This window comes from Oncorhynchus mykiss, chromosome 21 (assembly GCF_057628025.1).
Source record: "Oncorhynchus mykiss isolate SJ-2025 chromosome 21, ASM5762802v1, whole genome shotgun sequence".
Lineage (NCBI taxonomy): Eukaryota > Metazoa > Chordata > Actinopteri > Salmoniformes > Salmonidae > Oncorhynchus > Oncorhynchus mykiss.
In genome coordinates, this window is record NC_143042.1 from 19,092,235 (window position 1) to 19,109,029 (window position 16,795).

At 46.3% G+C, this 16,795-nt stretch overlaps 1 protein-coding gene across 9 annotated transcripts in view; it reads left to right on the forward strand.

Moving 5' to 3' along the window:
* Nucleotides 1-201: 201 nt before the first annotated feature.
* LOC110501048 (inositol 1,4,5-triphosphate receptor associated 2) overlaps nucleotides 202-16,795 on the forward strand; it is a 29,636-nt gene continuing 13,042 nt past the window's right edge. For 8 of the 9 annotated variants that reach the window (XM_090214151.1, XM_090214155.1, XM_090214158.1 and 5 more), the window contains exons 1-20: nucleotides 202-302; nucleotides 896-1,578; nucleotides 1,886-1,993; nucleotides 2,474-2,654; nucleotides 3,028-3,086; nucleotides 6,669-6,744; nucleotides 6,846-7,004; nucleotides 7,181-7,298; nucleotides 9,346-9,396; nucleotides 10,029-10,106; nucleotides 10,521-10,577; nucleotides 10,922-10,981; nucleotides 11,742-11,806; nucleotides 12,036-12,129; nucleotides 12,336-12,470; nucleotides 12,790-12,891; nucleotides 13,861-14,012; nucleotides 14,805-14,916; nucleotides 15,607-15,907; nucleotides 16,655-16,707. In XM_090214151.1, the coding sequence (XP_090070277.1) occupies nucleotides 927-1,578; nucleotides 1,886-1,993; nucleotides 2,474-2,654; nucleotides 3,028-3,086; nucleotides 6,669-6,744; nucleotides 6,846-7,004; nucleotides 7,181-7,298; nucleotides 9,346-9,396; nucleotides 10,029-10,106; nucleotides 10,521-10,577; nucleotides 10,922-10,981; nucleotides 11,742-11,806; nucleotides 12,036-12,129; nucleotides 12,336-12,470; nucleotides 12,790-12,891; nucleotides 13,861-14,012; nucleotides 14,805-14,916; nucleotides 15,607-15,907; nucleotides 16,655-16,707 (2,613 nt within the window). In that variant the 5' untranslated portion in view covers nucleotides 202-302; nucleotides 896-926. Of the gene's footprint in view, nucleotides 303-879; nucleotides 1,579-1,885; nucleotides 1,994-2,473; nucleotides 2,655-3,027; nucleotides 3,087-6,668; nucleotides 6,745-6,845; nucleotides 7,005-7,180; nucleotides 7,299-9,345; nucleotides 9,397-10,028; nucleotides 10,107-10,520; nucleotides 10,578-10,921; nucleotides 10,982-11,741; nucleotides 11,807-12,035; nucleotides 12,130-12,335; nucleotides 12,471-12,789; nucleotides 12,892-13,860; nucleotides 14,013-14,804; nucleotides 14,917-15,606; nucleotides 15,908-16,654; nucleotides 16,708-16,795 lie in introns of all 9 variants that reach the window. The other variant, XM_090214152.1, reaches the window with a different exon arrangement.

The window sequence follows — 16,795 nt, forward strand, 5'->3', positions numbered from 1 at the left end:
TTCTCCAATCACACATCTCCGATTGTGAATTTTTACACTGCAAAATAACTGACTTTCGACTGGTGAGTCTGTAGGTCTGTGATCAAATGGGGATGCAACAATATTATTGGCCACATAGGGTCAGTGTTGGCTTGGTTTTAGATGAGGGATCTACCTCGTCCCTTTCAAATTGCATTCACGTCGCTCAAGCGCTTTGATTGATTTCCCGAGTGTGGTTTGACTTTGAAGGCTTTATCAAGCGAATTGAGACTTCAACGAGGACTATTTACGTTTACAAAAGATAGGCTACACGGTAAAGAGAGGTTAGTAGCCTACATCAAAATCCAAGTATAAACTACGACAGTCTGTCGTTCATATTTATTGAAAAAAATGAAAAGAAAATTGGCGTCAATTATTCATGGTAGTCGTTGTCATGCTATTTTGCATAACACAAGGCAACAACATTTTTGTCTTGTCAACAAAATATATATTAGGGTAACAATCACTCTTGTTAGTTTCATGTTTTTAGAAACATTTGTTAGTTTACAGAATATTTGATTTAATAAGTGTCCTTTCAGTTAGTGGCTCAAGTAAGCTCGTTATTTTTTATCCAGGTAGACCGTTGGTGTGCTGTTCTCTGTTGCTCCCATTTAAAAACTATAACCCTATAGTATACACACAAGAAACACAAGAAAGATAGACTACAACAACCTCAATCAACAACTGTAGTCTATTTGGGATGTCTGAAATGTGATGAACTTGAAGTATGTGGTGTGATGGACTATCAGTATAATTCCTCTCCTTTCACTATGCCTGTCTCCTTTTTAATGATTTATTTTACCAGGCAGGTCAATTAAGCACAAATTAATATTTACAATGATGGTCGGTCTCCAATGACAGCCTCTCCCCTCTCTAGATCTTGTCCTGTTGTCAACCCCTGCTCCAGCATGGACCTTGGAGTGACCCATCGTCAACGCCACAACCCTGTTGACAGCATCTGTCGTAAACTGCAGACCATCCAGCGGCACGACCGTGAGGTTAACCCCTCCTCGCCCTTCCAGATCCCAAAATTCACTTCCAGCAGTTACGACAGCCCCCAGTCCGGCCTGCACCGCAACCTGGAAGTTATCATGAAGAAGCGCGAGAGGGAGGGGATGTTAACCCCCAAGGGTTCACCCCAGCTTCCCAGGAACTCCCACTGTCCCAACTCCACCCCTGTCAACCCCACCATGAACCCCCCAACCCCAGTCAATTCTACTTTCACAATCACCAGTAATCCCGGGGAGTGGAGGGGGGTAGGGGTGGGGTTAGGAGGGCAAGGGAGAGGATGGCAGAGGATCTGCTCCACCCCAGCTGTCCAGACTGGAGACACGGTTTTTAGCTTCTCTCATGGTCCCCAGTTTACTCAGCCTGAGGAGGGGACAGGGTCTGACGGCAGTGAGAGGCACAGGACCCCATCTCTGTCCCAAACTCACACACCTGCACATAGCCTGCTGTCCTATAACCTCAACTTCTGCTCTTCGGACGCCACTGCCAACCTGCTGCAGAGTGAGCTGCCTTACCCAGCCCTGGTTGTCAAAAGACTGTCCATGGGAGATGGTAAGGGGAATACACACACTCACTGTGGGATTATGAACGCACTGCTCAGTTCTCAGTGGACAATGATATCAATGGTGGATTATTGATCACAGCATTCCTCAGGCCTCACACACTCCTTTCCATTTGCCATCTCTTCATATGTCACACACATTATGTACATTTTATTATCTTGCCTCAAGGAAAGTTATGCAGCTGACAGAGCAATCATGTTTCTTGGCCGCTAATGTCTGTTGATGGATTGGCGATTGGCCAGTGTAGTTACAGAACGTGTGTGTGTGTGTGTGTGTGTGTGTGTGTGTGTGTGTAGGAGCCATGTCCCCTGAGAACCGGAAGGAGATGATGGCTGAGGTCAGTCTGATCTGCGAAGAGGATTTACTAGACACCATTTTCCACGCTTGTGACACCCAGCGCAGAGGTACGCACTCACTCACATACAGTACTGAACTCTCAAAGTATCAAATATATATTGAACACAGAAGTACACTGGGATTATCAAATCTAGCACATTGTGAAGTACACACTCTTCTATCCAGACTCACAGTATTGAACACACACAGTAGGAGGCACAATCTCACACACACACACTCACTGTGATAATGTTTTGTAAAAAGAAAAAGGCAGTCAATAATTTGCTCCACTGGGGTGTAGCCAAGTCTGCTTTCTTTTCTTTGTTTCTGAAGCAGTCAATGACGTGGTACAAGTGCTCTAGATTCCCTGTGGGTGGTTCTCTTTACAGTCCTGTTTTGTTTACTGAAAGCTGTTACTGAAGAACCTCAGGCGGTGGAAGGAGATTGCTTTGGGAGGTCTCTTCCCATGCTAGTCAACAGACTGACCACAGTAACCCAGTAAATTACTATGGTAAAGACAGTAACCTGACCCCCTCCTGCTCCTTCAGGTAAGGTGTACGTGTCTTGTATCGTGGACTACCTGCGCCACACCACCAGCCGTGGTTCTGAGGACAGTGGACTGGAGGACCTGTGTAATATGCTGGACCCGGAGCACAAAGACGTCTCCATAGACCTGGACACCTACCACGCCATCATGAAGGAGTGGATAGATGACTGCAGAAAGAATGAGTACTGGAGCGGTTTTCTGTGTCCCCCAAATGGCACTCTTCCCTTTTTTTATAGTGCACTACTTTTAGCCAGGGCTCTGGTCAAACGTAGTGCACTACATAGCAGTGCCTGTCATCTTGTCCCACGTTTTCCTGTAGAGGGCGCTGTGTTCTAATTCATGTGTTCTGTTGCAAGGGCAAATGGATACCAATTTTTGCAGCTGAATATTCTTATCAGAGCTTGTCTATTAGATAAGCTTTTGGCACTTTTAGTGTGGTAACCGATACATTAACCTCTGCATTCCTGGCTGTGTGTGTAAGTAAGCCTGGGATATTGTGACTGTGTAATGTCATGTTTCTGGGTGTCTGTCTCCTTGTCTTCACCACAACTACAGGGACGACACACCAGAGGACCTGACTCAAGAGTCCGTCAGACTCCGAGACAACCTGTCAGGTGAGTTGACACAGACGTATAGTCTGTCAGACTCCGAGACAACCTGTCGGGTGAGTTGACACAGACGTATAGTCTGTCAGACTCCGTGTCAACCTGTCGGGTGAGTTGACACAGACGTATAGTCTGTCAGACTCCGAGACAACCTGACAGGTGAGTGTTGACAGAGACATATACAGTTAAAGTCGGAAGTTTACATACACTTAGGTTGGAGTCATTAAAACTCATTTTTCAACCATGCCACAAATTTCTTGTTAACAAACTTTAGTTTTTGCAAGTCGGTTAGGACATCTACTTTGTGCATGACACAAGTCATTTTTCCAATAATTATTTACAAACTTATAATTAAGTGTATCACAATTCCAGTGGGTCAGAAGTTCACATACGCTAAGTTGACTGTGCCTTTAAACAGCTTGGATGGAAAATTCCAGAAAATAATGTCATGGCTTTAGAAGCTTCTGATAGGCTTATTGACTTAATTTGAGTCATTTGGAGATGTACCTGTGGATGTATTTCAAGGCCTACCTTCAAACTCAGTGCCTCTTTGCTTAACATCATGGGAAATCAGCCAAGACCTCAGCAAAAATATTGTAGACCTCCACAAGTCTGGTTCATCCTTGGGAGCAATTTCCAAATGCCTGAAGGTACCACGTTCATCTGTACAAACAATAGTACGCAAGTATAAACACCATAGGACGACGCAGCCGTCATACCACTCAGGAAGGAGACACGTTCTCCTAGAGATGAACGTACTTTGATACCAAAAGTGCAACTCAATCCCAGAACAACAGCAAAGGACCATGTGAAGATGCTGGAGGAAACAGGTACAAAAGTATCTATATCCACAGTAAAACGAGTCCTATATCGACGTAACCTGAAAGGCCGCTCAGCAAGGAAGAAGCCACTGCTCCAAAACCGCCATTAAAAAGCCAGACTACGGTTTGCAACTGCACATGGGGACAAAGATCATACCTTTTGGAGAAATGTCCTCTGGTCTTATGAAACAAAAATATAACTGTTTGGCTATAATGACCATTATGTTTGGAGGAAAAAGGTGGAGGCTTGCAAGCTGAAGAACACCCTCCCAACCGTGAAGCACGGTGGTGGCAGCATCATGTTGTGTCTTGCTGCAGGAGGGACTGGTGCACTTCACAAAATAGATGGCGTCATGAGGATGGACAATTAAGTGGATATATTGAAGCAACATCTCAAGACATCAGTCAGGAAGTTAAAGCTTGGTCGCAAATGGGTCTTCCAAATGGACAATGACCCCAAACATACTTCCAAAGTTGTGGCAAAATGGCTTAAGGACACCAAAGTCAAGGTATTTGAGTGGCCATCACAAAGCCCTGACCTTAATCCTATAGAAAATTTGGGCAGAACTGAAAAAGCATGTACGAGCAAGGAGGCTTACAAACCTGACTCAGTTACACCAGCTCTGTCAGTAGGAATCGGCCAAAATTCAACAAATGATTGTGGGAAGCTTGTGGAAGGCTACCTGAAATGTTAGACAATTTAAAGGCAATGCTACCAAATACTAATTGAGTGTCTGTAAACTTCTGACCCACTAGGAATGTGATGAAAGAATTACAGTGGGGCAAAAAAGTATTTATTTTAAGTTCTCCCACTTAAAAAGATTAGGCCTGTAATTTTCATCATAGGTACACTTCAACTATGAGAAAAAAAATCCAGAAAATCACATTGTAGGATTTTTAATGAATTTATTTGCAAATTATGGTGGAAAATAAGTATTTGGTCAATAACAAAAGTTTATATACCCTTTGTTGGCAATGACAGAGGTCAAACATTTTCTGTAAGTCTTCACAAGGTTTTCACACACTGTTGCTGGTATTTTTGGCCCATTCCTCCATGCAGATATCCTCTAGAGCAGTGATGTTTTGGGGCTGTTGCTGGGCAACACTGACTTTCAACTCCCTCCAAAGATTTTCTATGGGGTTGAGATTCAGGACCTTGAAATGCTTCTTACGAAGCCCCTCCTTCGTTGCCAGGGCGGTGTGTTTGGGATCATTGTCATGCTGAAAGACCCAGCCACGTTTCATCTTCAGTGCCCTTGCTGACGGAAGGAGGTTTTCACTCAAAATCTCACAATACATGGCCCCATTCATTCTTTCCTTTACACAGATCAGTCGTCCTGGTCCCTTTTCAGAAAAACAGCCCCAAAGCATGATGTTTCCACCCCAATGCTTCACAGTAGGTATGGTGTTCTTTGGATGCAACTCAGCATTCTTTGTCCTTCAAACACGACGAGTTGAGTTTTTACCAAAAAGTTATATTTTGGTTTCATCTTACCATATGACTGGCTGGACATCTGGACATGTACTGGCTTAAGCAGGGGGACACGTCTGGCACTGCAGGATCTGTGTCCCTGGCGGCGTAGTGTGTTACTGATGGTAGGCTTTGTTACTTTGGTCCCAGCTCTCTGCAGGTCATTCACTAGGTCCCCCCGTATGGTTCTGGGATTTTCGCTCACCGTTCTTGTGATCATTTTGACCCCACGGGGTGAGATCTTGCGTGGAGCCCCAGATCGAGGGAGATTATCAGTGGTCTTGTATGTCTTCCATTTCCTAATATTTGCTCCCACAGTTGATTTCTTCAAACCAAGCTGCTTACCTATTGCAGATTCAGTCTTCCCAGCCTGGTGCAGGCCTACAATTTTGTTTCTGGTGTCCTTTGACAGGTCTTTGGTCTTGGCCATAGTGGAGTTTGGAGTGTGTTTTGAGGTTGTTTGAGATTGTGGACAGGTGTCTTTTATACTGATAACAAGTTCAAACAGGTGCCATTAATACAGGTAACGAGTGGAGGACAGAGGAGCCTCTTAAAGAATAAGTTACCGTTCTGTGAGAGCCAGAAATCTTGCTTGTTTGTAGGTGACCAAATACTTATTTTCCACCATAATTTGCAAATAAATTCATAAAAAATCCTAGAATGTAATTTTCTGGATTTATTTTTCCATTTTGTCTGTCATAGTTGAAGTGTACCTATGATGAAAATTACAGGCCTCTCTCATATTTTTAAGTGGGAGAACTTGCACAATTGGTGGCTGACTAAATACTTTTTTGCCCCACTTTAAAAGCTGAAATAAATCATTCTCTCTACAATTATTCTGACATTTCACATTCTTAAAATTAAGTGGTGATCCTAACTGACATAAAATGGAATTTGTACTAGGATTAAATGTCAGGAATTGTGAAAAACTGAGTTTAAATGTATTTGGCCTTGATGTATGTAAACTTCCGACTTCAACTGTAGTCTGTCAGACTCCGAGACAACCTGTCAGGTGAGTTGACACAGACATTAGAGGACTAATCAGAGAAACTGATGAATGTTCTGAGGCTCAAATTTTTTCCCAGTTGTGGATTTTCTCTTGTGTGATGTCTCCAAGTAGCCATGTTGCCCTCTCTCCATCTCTCTCTCTCTGTTCTCCATCTAAGAGAACGTCTACTTCTGTCTCATTATTTTATCAAATCAATGTGTTTTCTCCCTCGTTCTCTAAACATAGATCATTTCTCTCCTTCTCTCACTCATCTCTTTCTGTCTTCTCTCTCTCTGTCTTCTCTCCGTTAGCTAAGAGGTCTGTCCTGCTGAACATGACCTCAGGCAGTCTGGAGGCATTCGGAGGGGAGGTGTCACGAGCAGATCTGTAAGTAACGTTCGGGTGTGCGTGCGTGACATTGTCCAATTTCTACATTTGACTAACCATGTTTTACCCTGTAGTCTGTTGTTGTGTGTATTCCTCCCCAGTGAGACGTCAGACCTGGTGTTCTGTGTGTCCGACCTGCAGTTCAGTAACCAGAAGCTTCAGCAGGAGGTGAGGAAGCTGAAGCAGAGCGTGGAGACCATGGAGGACCATAACCAGAAACTAGCAGAGGAGAACGAGGAGCTCAAGTCACAGGCCAGACTGTAAGGATTGTACACACACACACACCAACAGATGCAGACACACACACACGCTGTCACACATGCACTTACTTTTTAAAATGCCTATCTTCCTATTCAATTCTCCTTAATTTAGCCTCCTATTAGGCCTCACACACACACACATCCCTAATTATAATGTCCCTCTCTCCCCCCTGTAGAGGCCAGCAGCTGGCCCAGAAGGAGAAGATGTTGAAGGATGAGGTGGAGGAGATGAAGATGAGTCTGAGCTGTACAGAGGAGGGCAGAGCCAGGGCCTCGGCTCAGTGCAAACATATGGTATATATATATACACACACCATCTCCACTGTTATGCTATTCAACCATCGACACTGAACAAAACGCAACATGCAACAATTTCAAAGATTTTACCGAGTTACAGTTTATATAAGGAAATCAGTCGATTTTAAATAAATTCATTAGGCCCTAATCTATGGATTTCATATGACTGGGAATACAGATATGCATCAGTTGGTCACAGATACCATAAAGAAAAGGTAGGGGGCGTGGATCAGAAAACCAGTCGGTAGCTAGTGTGCCACCATTAATGCGGCGAGACACATCTCTTTCGCATAGAGTTGATCAGGCTGTTGATTGTGGAATGTTGTCCCACTCTTCAATGGCTGTGCGAAGTTGCTGGATATTGGCGGGAACTGGAGCACGCTGTTGTATACGTCGATCCAGAGGATCCCGAACTTGCTCAATGGGTGACATGTCTGAGTATACAGGCCATGGAAGAACTGGGACATTTTCAGCTTCCTGGAATTGTGTACATGTCCTTGCGACATGGGGCCGTGCATTATGTTGAAACATGAGGTGATGGCGGCTGATGAGTGACATGACAATGAGCATCAGGATCTCGTCACTGTGTCTCTGTACATTCAAATTGCCATCGATAAAATACAATTGTGTTCGTAGTCCATAGCTTACAGTATGCCTGCCCATAGCATAATCCCATCTCCTCCTTTGGGCCCTCTGTTCACAATGTTGACGTCAGCAAACACCTCGCCCACACAACGCCATACTGTCTGCCATCTGCCCGGTACAGTTGAAACAGGGATTCATCCGTGAAGAGCACATTTCTTCAGCTTTCCAGTGGTCATCAAAAAGGTGAGAATTTGCCCACTGAAGTTGGTTACGGCACCGAACTGCAGTCGGGTCAACACCCTGGTGAGGACTACGAGCACTCCGATGAGCTTCCCTGAAAAGGTTTGTGCAGACGTTCTTCGGTTGTGCAAACCCACAGTTTCATTAGCTGTATGTGTGTTTGGTCTCGGATGATCCCGCAGGTGAAAAATACCAGATGTGGAGGTCCTGAGCTGGCATTGTTACACGTGGTCTGTGGTTGTGAGGCCGGTTGGACGTACTGTCAAATTCTCTAAAACGACGGAAGCGGCTTATGGAAGAGGAATTAAATTTCAATTCTCTGGCAAAAGCTCTGGTGGACATTCCTGCAGTCAGCATGCCAGTTGCATGCACTCTCAACTTGACACATCTGTGGCATTGTGTTGTGACAAAACGGCACATTTTAGTGGCCTTTTATTGTCCCCAGCACAAGGTGCACCTATGTAATATCATGCTGTTTAATCAGCTTCTTGATATGCCACACCTGTCAGGTGGACGGATTATCTTGGTAATGGAGAAATGCTCACTAACAGGGATGTAAACAATTTTGTGCACAACATTTGAGAGAAATACATGGGAATTTTCGCTCATAAAACATGCGACCAACACTTTACATGTTGCGTTTATATTTTTGTTCAGTGTATATTGAAAACAGGTGCCTATAATGCCCCCATTCACAAGGCACGAGTGGTCACTGAATGGTTTGATGAGCATGAAAACGATTTTAACCATATGTCACGGCAGGTAGCCTAGTGGTTAGAGCGTTGGGCCAGTAACCGAAAGGTTGCTGGATCAAATCCCTGAGCTGACAAGGTCTGTCGTTCTGCCCCTGAACAAGGCAGTTAATTCGCTGTTCCCCGGTAGGCCGTCATTGTAAATAAGAATTTGTTCTTAACTGACTTGCCTAATTAAATAAAGGTTACATTTTAAAAAATCTGTTACCAGATCTCAACCCAATTTGAACACTTAAGGGAGATTCTGGAGCACAGCATTTTCCACCACAACCAACAAAACACCAAATGATGGAATTTCTCGTAGAAGAAGGGTGTCACATCCCTCCAATAGTGTGCCAGACACTTGTAGAATCTATGCCAAGGTGCACTGAAGCTGGCTAGTTATGGTGTTTAATTTGGCAGTTACCTGTATGCAACTAACTATACAATGTCCAGAGCCATATACTAACCCAACATCTTCCCAACAGGAGAGAGAGAACCAGAGTCTGATTGCAAAGATAAGCTGTCTTCAGGATGAGGTACTGTACTGGATACCTTTCTCTCTGCACACAGAACCCCTTTCGGCAAGATTGACATTGATCCTGGGTCATTTCATTACTTTATCATGTATTTAGAGGCATCTAGAAGGTGCCTCAAGTGCTTCCATGTGGTTGTCATTCCTTTAATGAGAGATGGATTTGGTGGCAAGTCATCAGGAGTGTGCTTTCCGACCAATCGGTGTCATTGATCAGTGAAGTGCCTACTAGGGCGACACAACAACAAAGCAGCAGGACTACCTGCTTCCCCTGGGAACTTCCCCTCTGCTGTTTTTCCAGGATCAAGGACAGTGTTTCCCAACCCTGGTCCTCGAGTACCTCCAACGGTACACAGTTTCGTTGTAGCCCTTGACAAACACACCCCATTCAACTAATTGTGGGCGATGATTAGTTGACAAGTTGACTCCGATGTGTCACAATATAAATGTGTACTGTTGGGAGTACTGGAGGACCAGGGTTGGGAAACACAGATTTAGGAAATGCCATTCCATAGCTATGTAGTCTTATGTACCTTGTCCGCTGTTAGGTGACATGGTAGTGTAAAATAAGCCATCTCTTTTGGGTAGAATTACTCATCTCTCCCTCCTCCTACCCCCCTCCACCTTTTGTACTAGAACATCAAGGTCACCATGGAGATGGATGACCTCCAGAAGAGGATGATTGAACTGTGTGACCTAAACGCTGAGCTGCAGGTGGGTCCACATAACTGTTGTGTGTCTGCAGTGAATAAAAGTGAACAAGCTATTGTACCGTCGAGGGAGTAAAGCCGTTCAAGGTAGGCAACTGGAAAGCGGTTTCCTGGAAACAGATTAAGCCTAGTTCTCGACAACAACAACAAAAATCACTTTCAATTAAGGTTCTCCGTTTAGAATGCTTCTTAGCAATCTGTTTCTGGTGAACTGCACCTAGAAGTAAAGTAAAGGCTGTGTTAATGTTTGTTTTGCCTTTCATGGTCTTCTGAAAAGGCCTGGAGTGCAGTGCTATGGACCTACGTAACTGGCCTTTTAGGATCAAAGTGATCCCAACGCCTGCTTCTGATTGGTCTGTCTGTGTCCTGGATGAGTGCCAGCGGTGTCATGGTGGAGTGTCTGTTCTCTCATCCACAGGTCCAAAACCATTCCTTCGATGCGGTCGTGAGTGAAAAGGAAGCCCTCATACTCCAGGTCAGTATCATCTGAATAAAAAAAACAAATATTTTCTTTCTAGTACTTTTGTTCAGTATCTGTTCAGTAATGAATAAAGCTGTATCGTTATTGTAGCCGTGCTGTCCCCTACATTCGCCATGGTAACACAGCTGTACAAAGCTAAAGTCGCATTGTAGATTGGGTCCTGAGATCAGTAATAACCCAGGCTTCAGGGCATGGAAGCCTTCTGATCTTAACATTTTTTGATCTGTTCATTCATATGACCGTACATTCAGAACGTTTCCGAGACATTGTCCTGGGGGAAATATGATATTGTTGATGAAAATCAAGAATATTGCTGTCGTGTTGTCGCCCCTCTACAGAAGTGCAGACAGATTGAGGAGCTGAAGGGTGCCGTGGTGGAGTACTCGTCGGTCACAGAGGTGAGGAGGCTGTCTGGAAATCATTACCCTATCCCAAATCTCCCCTTAGCCGCTACTCCCATGCACCAGATCATAAAGGAGTGGATGGGTACAAGCGACAACACTGTAACCCACTGCTCTGAACTGCCGACCAGAGAGCTCTGCAAAAGTATTTGTCAGGCCTCCCGAGTGGCGCAGTCGTCTAAGTCACTGCATCGCAGTGCTAGCTGTGCCACTAGAGATTGTGGGTTCGAGTCCAGGCTCTGTGGCAGCCGGGCCGCGACAGGGAGACCCATGGGGTGGTGCACAATTAGCCCAGCGTCGTTCGGGTTAGGGGAGGGTTTGACCGGCAGGGATGTCCTTGTCCCATCGCACACTAGCGACTCCTGTGGCGGGCCGGACGCAGTGCATGCTGACACGGTTGCCAGGTGCACAGTGTTTCCTCCGACACATTGATGCTTCTGGGTTAAGTGGGCATTGTGTCAAAAAGCAGTGCAGCTTGGTTGGGTTGTGTTTCGGAGGACGCATGGCTCTCGACCTTCACCTCTCCCGGTTCCATACGGGAGTTGCAGCGATGAGACAAGACCGTAACAACCAATTGGATACCACGAAATTGGGGTGAAAAGGGGGTATTAAAGGTATTTCTGTCTCTCTCTCTCAGCAGAGCACTATGATTATCCATGTCTTTGTCTATCTGTCAGCTGCAGTGAATATGTATTAGCTGCAGCAGTAGTGGTGTTATCTAACCGTGTTTGATGTCTGTTGTTGTTGTCTCTGACAGCTGTTGAGAGCAGACAAGACCAAGCTGGAGAGACAGATGCACATGATGCAGCCAGACTTGGCAGTGTAAGTACACTGTACTAGAGATGGTGCCTTGGACTATTCTAATAGCAGGATTGGGGAACATTCTCTCTGTTGTCCTTTTGTCTTTATATTTTGTTCTGTTTGGTTTGCTCTCTCTCTCTCTCTCTGCCGTGAAGCAGTCTTTTCTCTGTGGAGTGGAATGACGTTCTTTTTTTTCTCCTTTCTCATTCTGTCTCTGTGCATTGTTGCTCCCTCGCTCTCCCTCTTGCAGTGCAGGTCTCTCCCTGTCGGTGGCGTACAGGTTGAACCAGAGCACTTCAGGATCCCTGCAGACAGAACTGGCCCTTGCTCAAACACCTCCGGAGGTCAGTTAAATATATCCCCTCATGTTTGCGGCCTGTGAGTTGAACACCCGCTCTCTCTGTTTGAGTACGTTCACACCTTCGAGGACCAACCCCACTGTATTCACCCAAAACATCAGCTCCAGGGACCCTATTAGGCTGTAGTATACTGACACCATCAGCCTATCCCCTTCAGGGTTAATGACCAAGTCGTGTTGTTTTATTTCCAGGGTGCGGAGTGTGTGTCGCCGCTGAGCTTTGCATCTGCGCTAGATGAGACTCTGGACAGGGAGGTGTTACTGCTCCTGCAGGGCCCCACACCTGACCAGATGTCCCTGGAGTTCAAGAGCCTCGTCAATAAACTGGTACTCTATACAGTAGATACAGCAGACATTGTCCCAATTGTACACTATAGATACAGCAGTCCTGATAATTCATTAGATATCTTCAGCTCTTACTGTCCTAATTATGCACTCAATACACTATGCAGGGACTGGTATCTAACCAGCACACATTTTAAAAGCAGTGTGCATGGAGAAAATGACTTTTTGTGCGTCTATGATGTCATTGTTCTTTGACTATGCAGTGTAGATACATTACTAATTTTCTTCCATAGCAAACTGAATTTGATTAATACTTAAAAGTAGTTATGCCTGAAACACATGTTTTTCTGTTTGTTTTCAGAAGAGAGATTTTAAGGACGAGGGCCTCTCCGTCTTGTCAACACTCAGAGGACTCATACACCACTATGGAGGACCAGGGGCTAGTAACGACCCCAGACTGCAGGTGAGGGGCATCCACACCCACCCACACACTATCTTGATCTCTTTCTCTCTCTTGCGTTCGCACACACACACTAGAGAGCCATTAGAGTGGGTGTATCAACCAGCTATCTAGCCCGGTGGTAGAGGAGGATGTTACTGAGTCACTCCGTACCAGAGAACTCTCCATATTCTCCTGTCTGTGTAGGTGTTTGTCTGTGCGTAGGCATGCTGGGGGTCAAATATGTGTGCCAAAGCGGAGGTTGGTGTTTCTCTAGGTTCAGAGATGCAAGAGAAGAAAGCAAATCCATTTTGGTTTTCCATCATATTGCTTTTCACTTATCCTGTTCTTTCAGATCAGTGCAGAATGCAGATACAGGAAATGAGACAAGGAAAAGAGCAATTAGGCTATTGAGATGCACCCTACTGAGTTCAATGTAGGGAGGAGTTTGAGCTGAATAGGACTCTCTCTGCTCGTAGTTTTTATAGGATTACATAATATGGCCATTCTCTCTCGCTCTCTCCTCTCCAGAGATCTCTAATCTACAATGTTATATAACTATCTCTAGCCCATCAATGCTTATTAATGCTGTGCGGCTTAGTGTGCTGTAGCGTAAATGCAGTCTCTCTCAACACACACACACACACGCGCACGCTCTCCCCCCCTCTTCCTGCTCTCTCGTTCTGTCTTTGTCACCTCCCTCTGCCCCCCTCTGTCTCTCTTTTTCATTCCCCCTCTCTCCCTCCCTGTCACTCTCTTCACTCCCTTTCGTCTCTCCCACCTCCTTTCTCTCTGCAATCTGCATTCGTCAGACACGTCCACAGTAAACATTCTTCTTGGGTAAAGAGTGAGTGCAGTAGTGTCACTGACTGTGACTAAGAGATGGACACACTTTACTGTATGTCTAGTACTGCTGGATAGACTATCGGTCTGACTGCCGGAGACCCAGCAGCTCCAGAAAGAGGCCGACTCCCTGCCCTTTATCCCCCCCAGGCGGTGCAGTCTGAGCTGGATCAGAGGAGGTCAGAGTGGGGCCTCAGCCTGGAGCAGTTGGACCAGTACACCGACTCCCTGGAGAAAGAACTGATCAAGATGGCCAGCAACATAAGGAGGTCCCGCACTGAGATACTACACCTGTCAGTCAGGTGAGTGGGGGTTGAGTGTGTGTGTGTGTGCCTGTTGGAAGTGAGGGTCAAGAGGAACTGGTGCTGCTCTTCTCTCACTGGTCAAGTAGGTTTTGCGGGTCTTGTATAAGAGAGGGTTTACAGTGTGGAGGGAGGGGCTGTCATTGTCTAAGATACTACCCTGTGGCAGGAGGGATCTAGGGAGGAATCTGGTCATATTTGTCTCTGTGCTCTGGGTCTGTCTGGGTGACCTCTAACCTGTCTAAGTAGTGGTTGGGTCCTGGCCCAGTATGGCTCTCTGTCTGTAGCTGCCTCACTGCCACGTGGGCCCGTTCCACACAGCCGCCCTGCTCTGGAGGATAAAAGGGGGAGGGGGGGCCGTTATCAGGCCAGGCTGTGGGAACGTTGTCTGGGCTAGCCAGCTGTGCACAGGCCCTCTAAACTACTCTGGACTACTCTTGGACTGGGTGTTAGGAGCTGTCCGATACTGGGAGTTAGGGGCTCTCCAGAGCTCCTGCCATCCTCGTACAGGCTGGGCAACAGCAGCATGGGACACTGCATGGGCCTGCGGATTGGGTACAGTATGTTATGTTATGGACCCTTCACTACGCTGTCAATGGGCTGGGTGAGAGTGATGAATCTGTTCATTTGCTTTGTAGTCACTGGATGCATGATTGCCGTGGTTTCAGAAGTATTTGTGGCTAGTGACCATTTTATCGTTGACTTTAGGGTAGACTGATGGGGGGGGGGGGGTGTTGCTTCGCGTGTCTCTGTGTAAATGTGTGTGTAATTTACGTGGGTCCGTCCATGCAGGGTTCAGGAGCAGGAGAATCAGAAGCAGCAGCTGCGTGAAGAGCTGGACCAGCTAAATACCCCGGGGGACAGCAGGGAGGCCAGCTGCCAGACCCCTGACGAAGACCCACAGGTAGGAGGGAGAGGGAGGGATGCAGAGATGGAGGGAGGGACGAGGTAGACAGGACAGCAGTGAGGCTAGCTGTGAAACCCCTGACCCTGATGATCCACAGGTAGGACTAATTGAGAGATGGGGCGACATGGGGGAAGAGGTGGTGTCCCCTGTGCGCCACAGATAACATGTATCTTTTGAATTTCTAGAATATATTGTTGTAGGAAGATAGGAAAAAGTGAGCTTTTCACTCAAGATGTCGGGTATAGTGGATATTGGGCTACTGTTGGGACACAGGCATTGAGAGCCATGGAACATAGCAGAGAATAGAACTCTGATTCAGATGGTGAATAGCTGTGTAACTTTGGAGTACGTTTTCCATCCAGATGGAGAGGCTGTTTAATAGAGACGCTGAAGGATGGAGTGGGAGGCTGTGTGGACACTTTGCACACTTTCTGATCAGGAAAAAATATTCTGTGTTCATCTCTCTCCTATTCTGTGATGTTATTTTGTGAGTGCCTTTATTGTCTATCGCCCATAGGCACAGGTCTAAGATCAGTTTACCATCACGTGCTCTTTGGTGTCTAGGCAGAGTTACTGGAAAACCTCTGACAACTTCTGATGTGAAAAATGCTTTAGAAATAGATTGGATTGATTGACCTTACATCAATTACCTGAACAGGTTTTAATTCAGCTTATTTACTTTCTCAGGCTGGGGAGGACCTGGACTGGGACGAGGAGTTTGTCCTCCAAGACTTCCTGAAGAACGAGGGGGTGGAGACGTACAGGGACTTCAAGAGTCAGGAGACGGGCCCGACGGACGGGAGGACGGACGAGGACAGACTGACGGAGAGAGGGGATCAGCCTGGGGAGGGGGAGGAGGAGGAGGTGGGGGAGAGGTGGACCGTGGTGGGGGGGGAGGGACAGGAGGGGGGACTGAGGGGGATCTCCCTTCTCTCTCCTCTCTCGGAAAAAAGTGAACCCGACCAGGCGGAGGGAGAGGACCTGAGAGGTGAGTAGGATTCCACAGATTAGTAATGATCATGATATCGTATTATAACTCCATATTGGGCTGTATTTTAGTGAGTTTACAGGAGTTCCTGTAAGGTCTTTCTCTATGGTTCTGGACTACTGAGCCGGGTGAAACACTGGGTAAACCAGGGGTTAGTGAGTCCGTCAAAAGCCTGTGTGGATTACCCCTGTAATCCCTGGAGTCACAGAGCACTCAGCCACCCTTGAAGAATCAGGCCCAGACACCCACCCAGCCCTCTGAGATTTGTGGCAAGGACAGCCATAGATGGCCAGGGTCTCCTGATAGGGACCTGTGAGTGTGTGTCCTGGTTAAAAGCCCCTAGACGGCCCAGCCTGGTGTGTGTGTGTGTGTGTGTGTGTAGCTGTTCGCTGGCAAGTCTTCTAGGCCCCAGCCTTCTATGGCCGGGTGTTAAAGTCATCCAAACCTAGTGGAAGTGTTCAGTAATCCCCAGTGGTCTCCCTGCATCACTGGCTGCCAGAACCCAAAGAATGTGGTTATTACTGCCTCTAAACCCACTCTAACACAGACAGGGAGTTTAATGGTCTAATATTATGGTCCAATATGGTAGTGGGTGGGGCTTAGTTTGACCTTGCCAGTGACTCCAGCTGAATATCACAGAGATGATTGATCAACTTTAACTAATTAGCTTTTCTTCTTCCTTCCTGTCTCTCTCCCCCCCCTCCCTCCCTCTCTCTACCCCCCCCCCCCCCTGCCTTTTTCTCTCAGAAACCACAGCGTCAACAGACAGTGACCAGTGGGTGAACAGTCTATCCCCACAGGTAGATGCCAGTCTTTAAAACATATTACTGTGGATGTACTCTTACTGTGTCAGTGTGCTTTAAAGTGATTCTCTGGATTAGTTTGGTG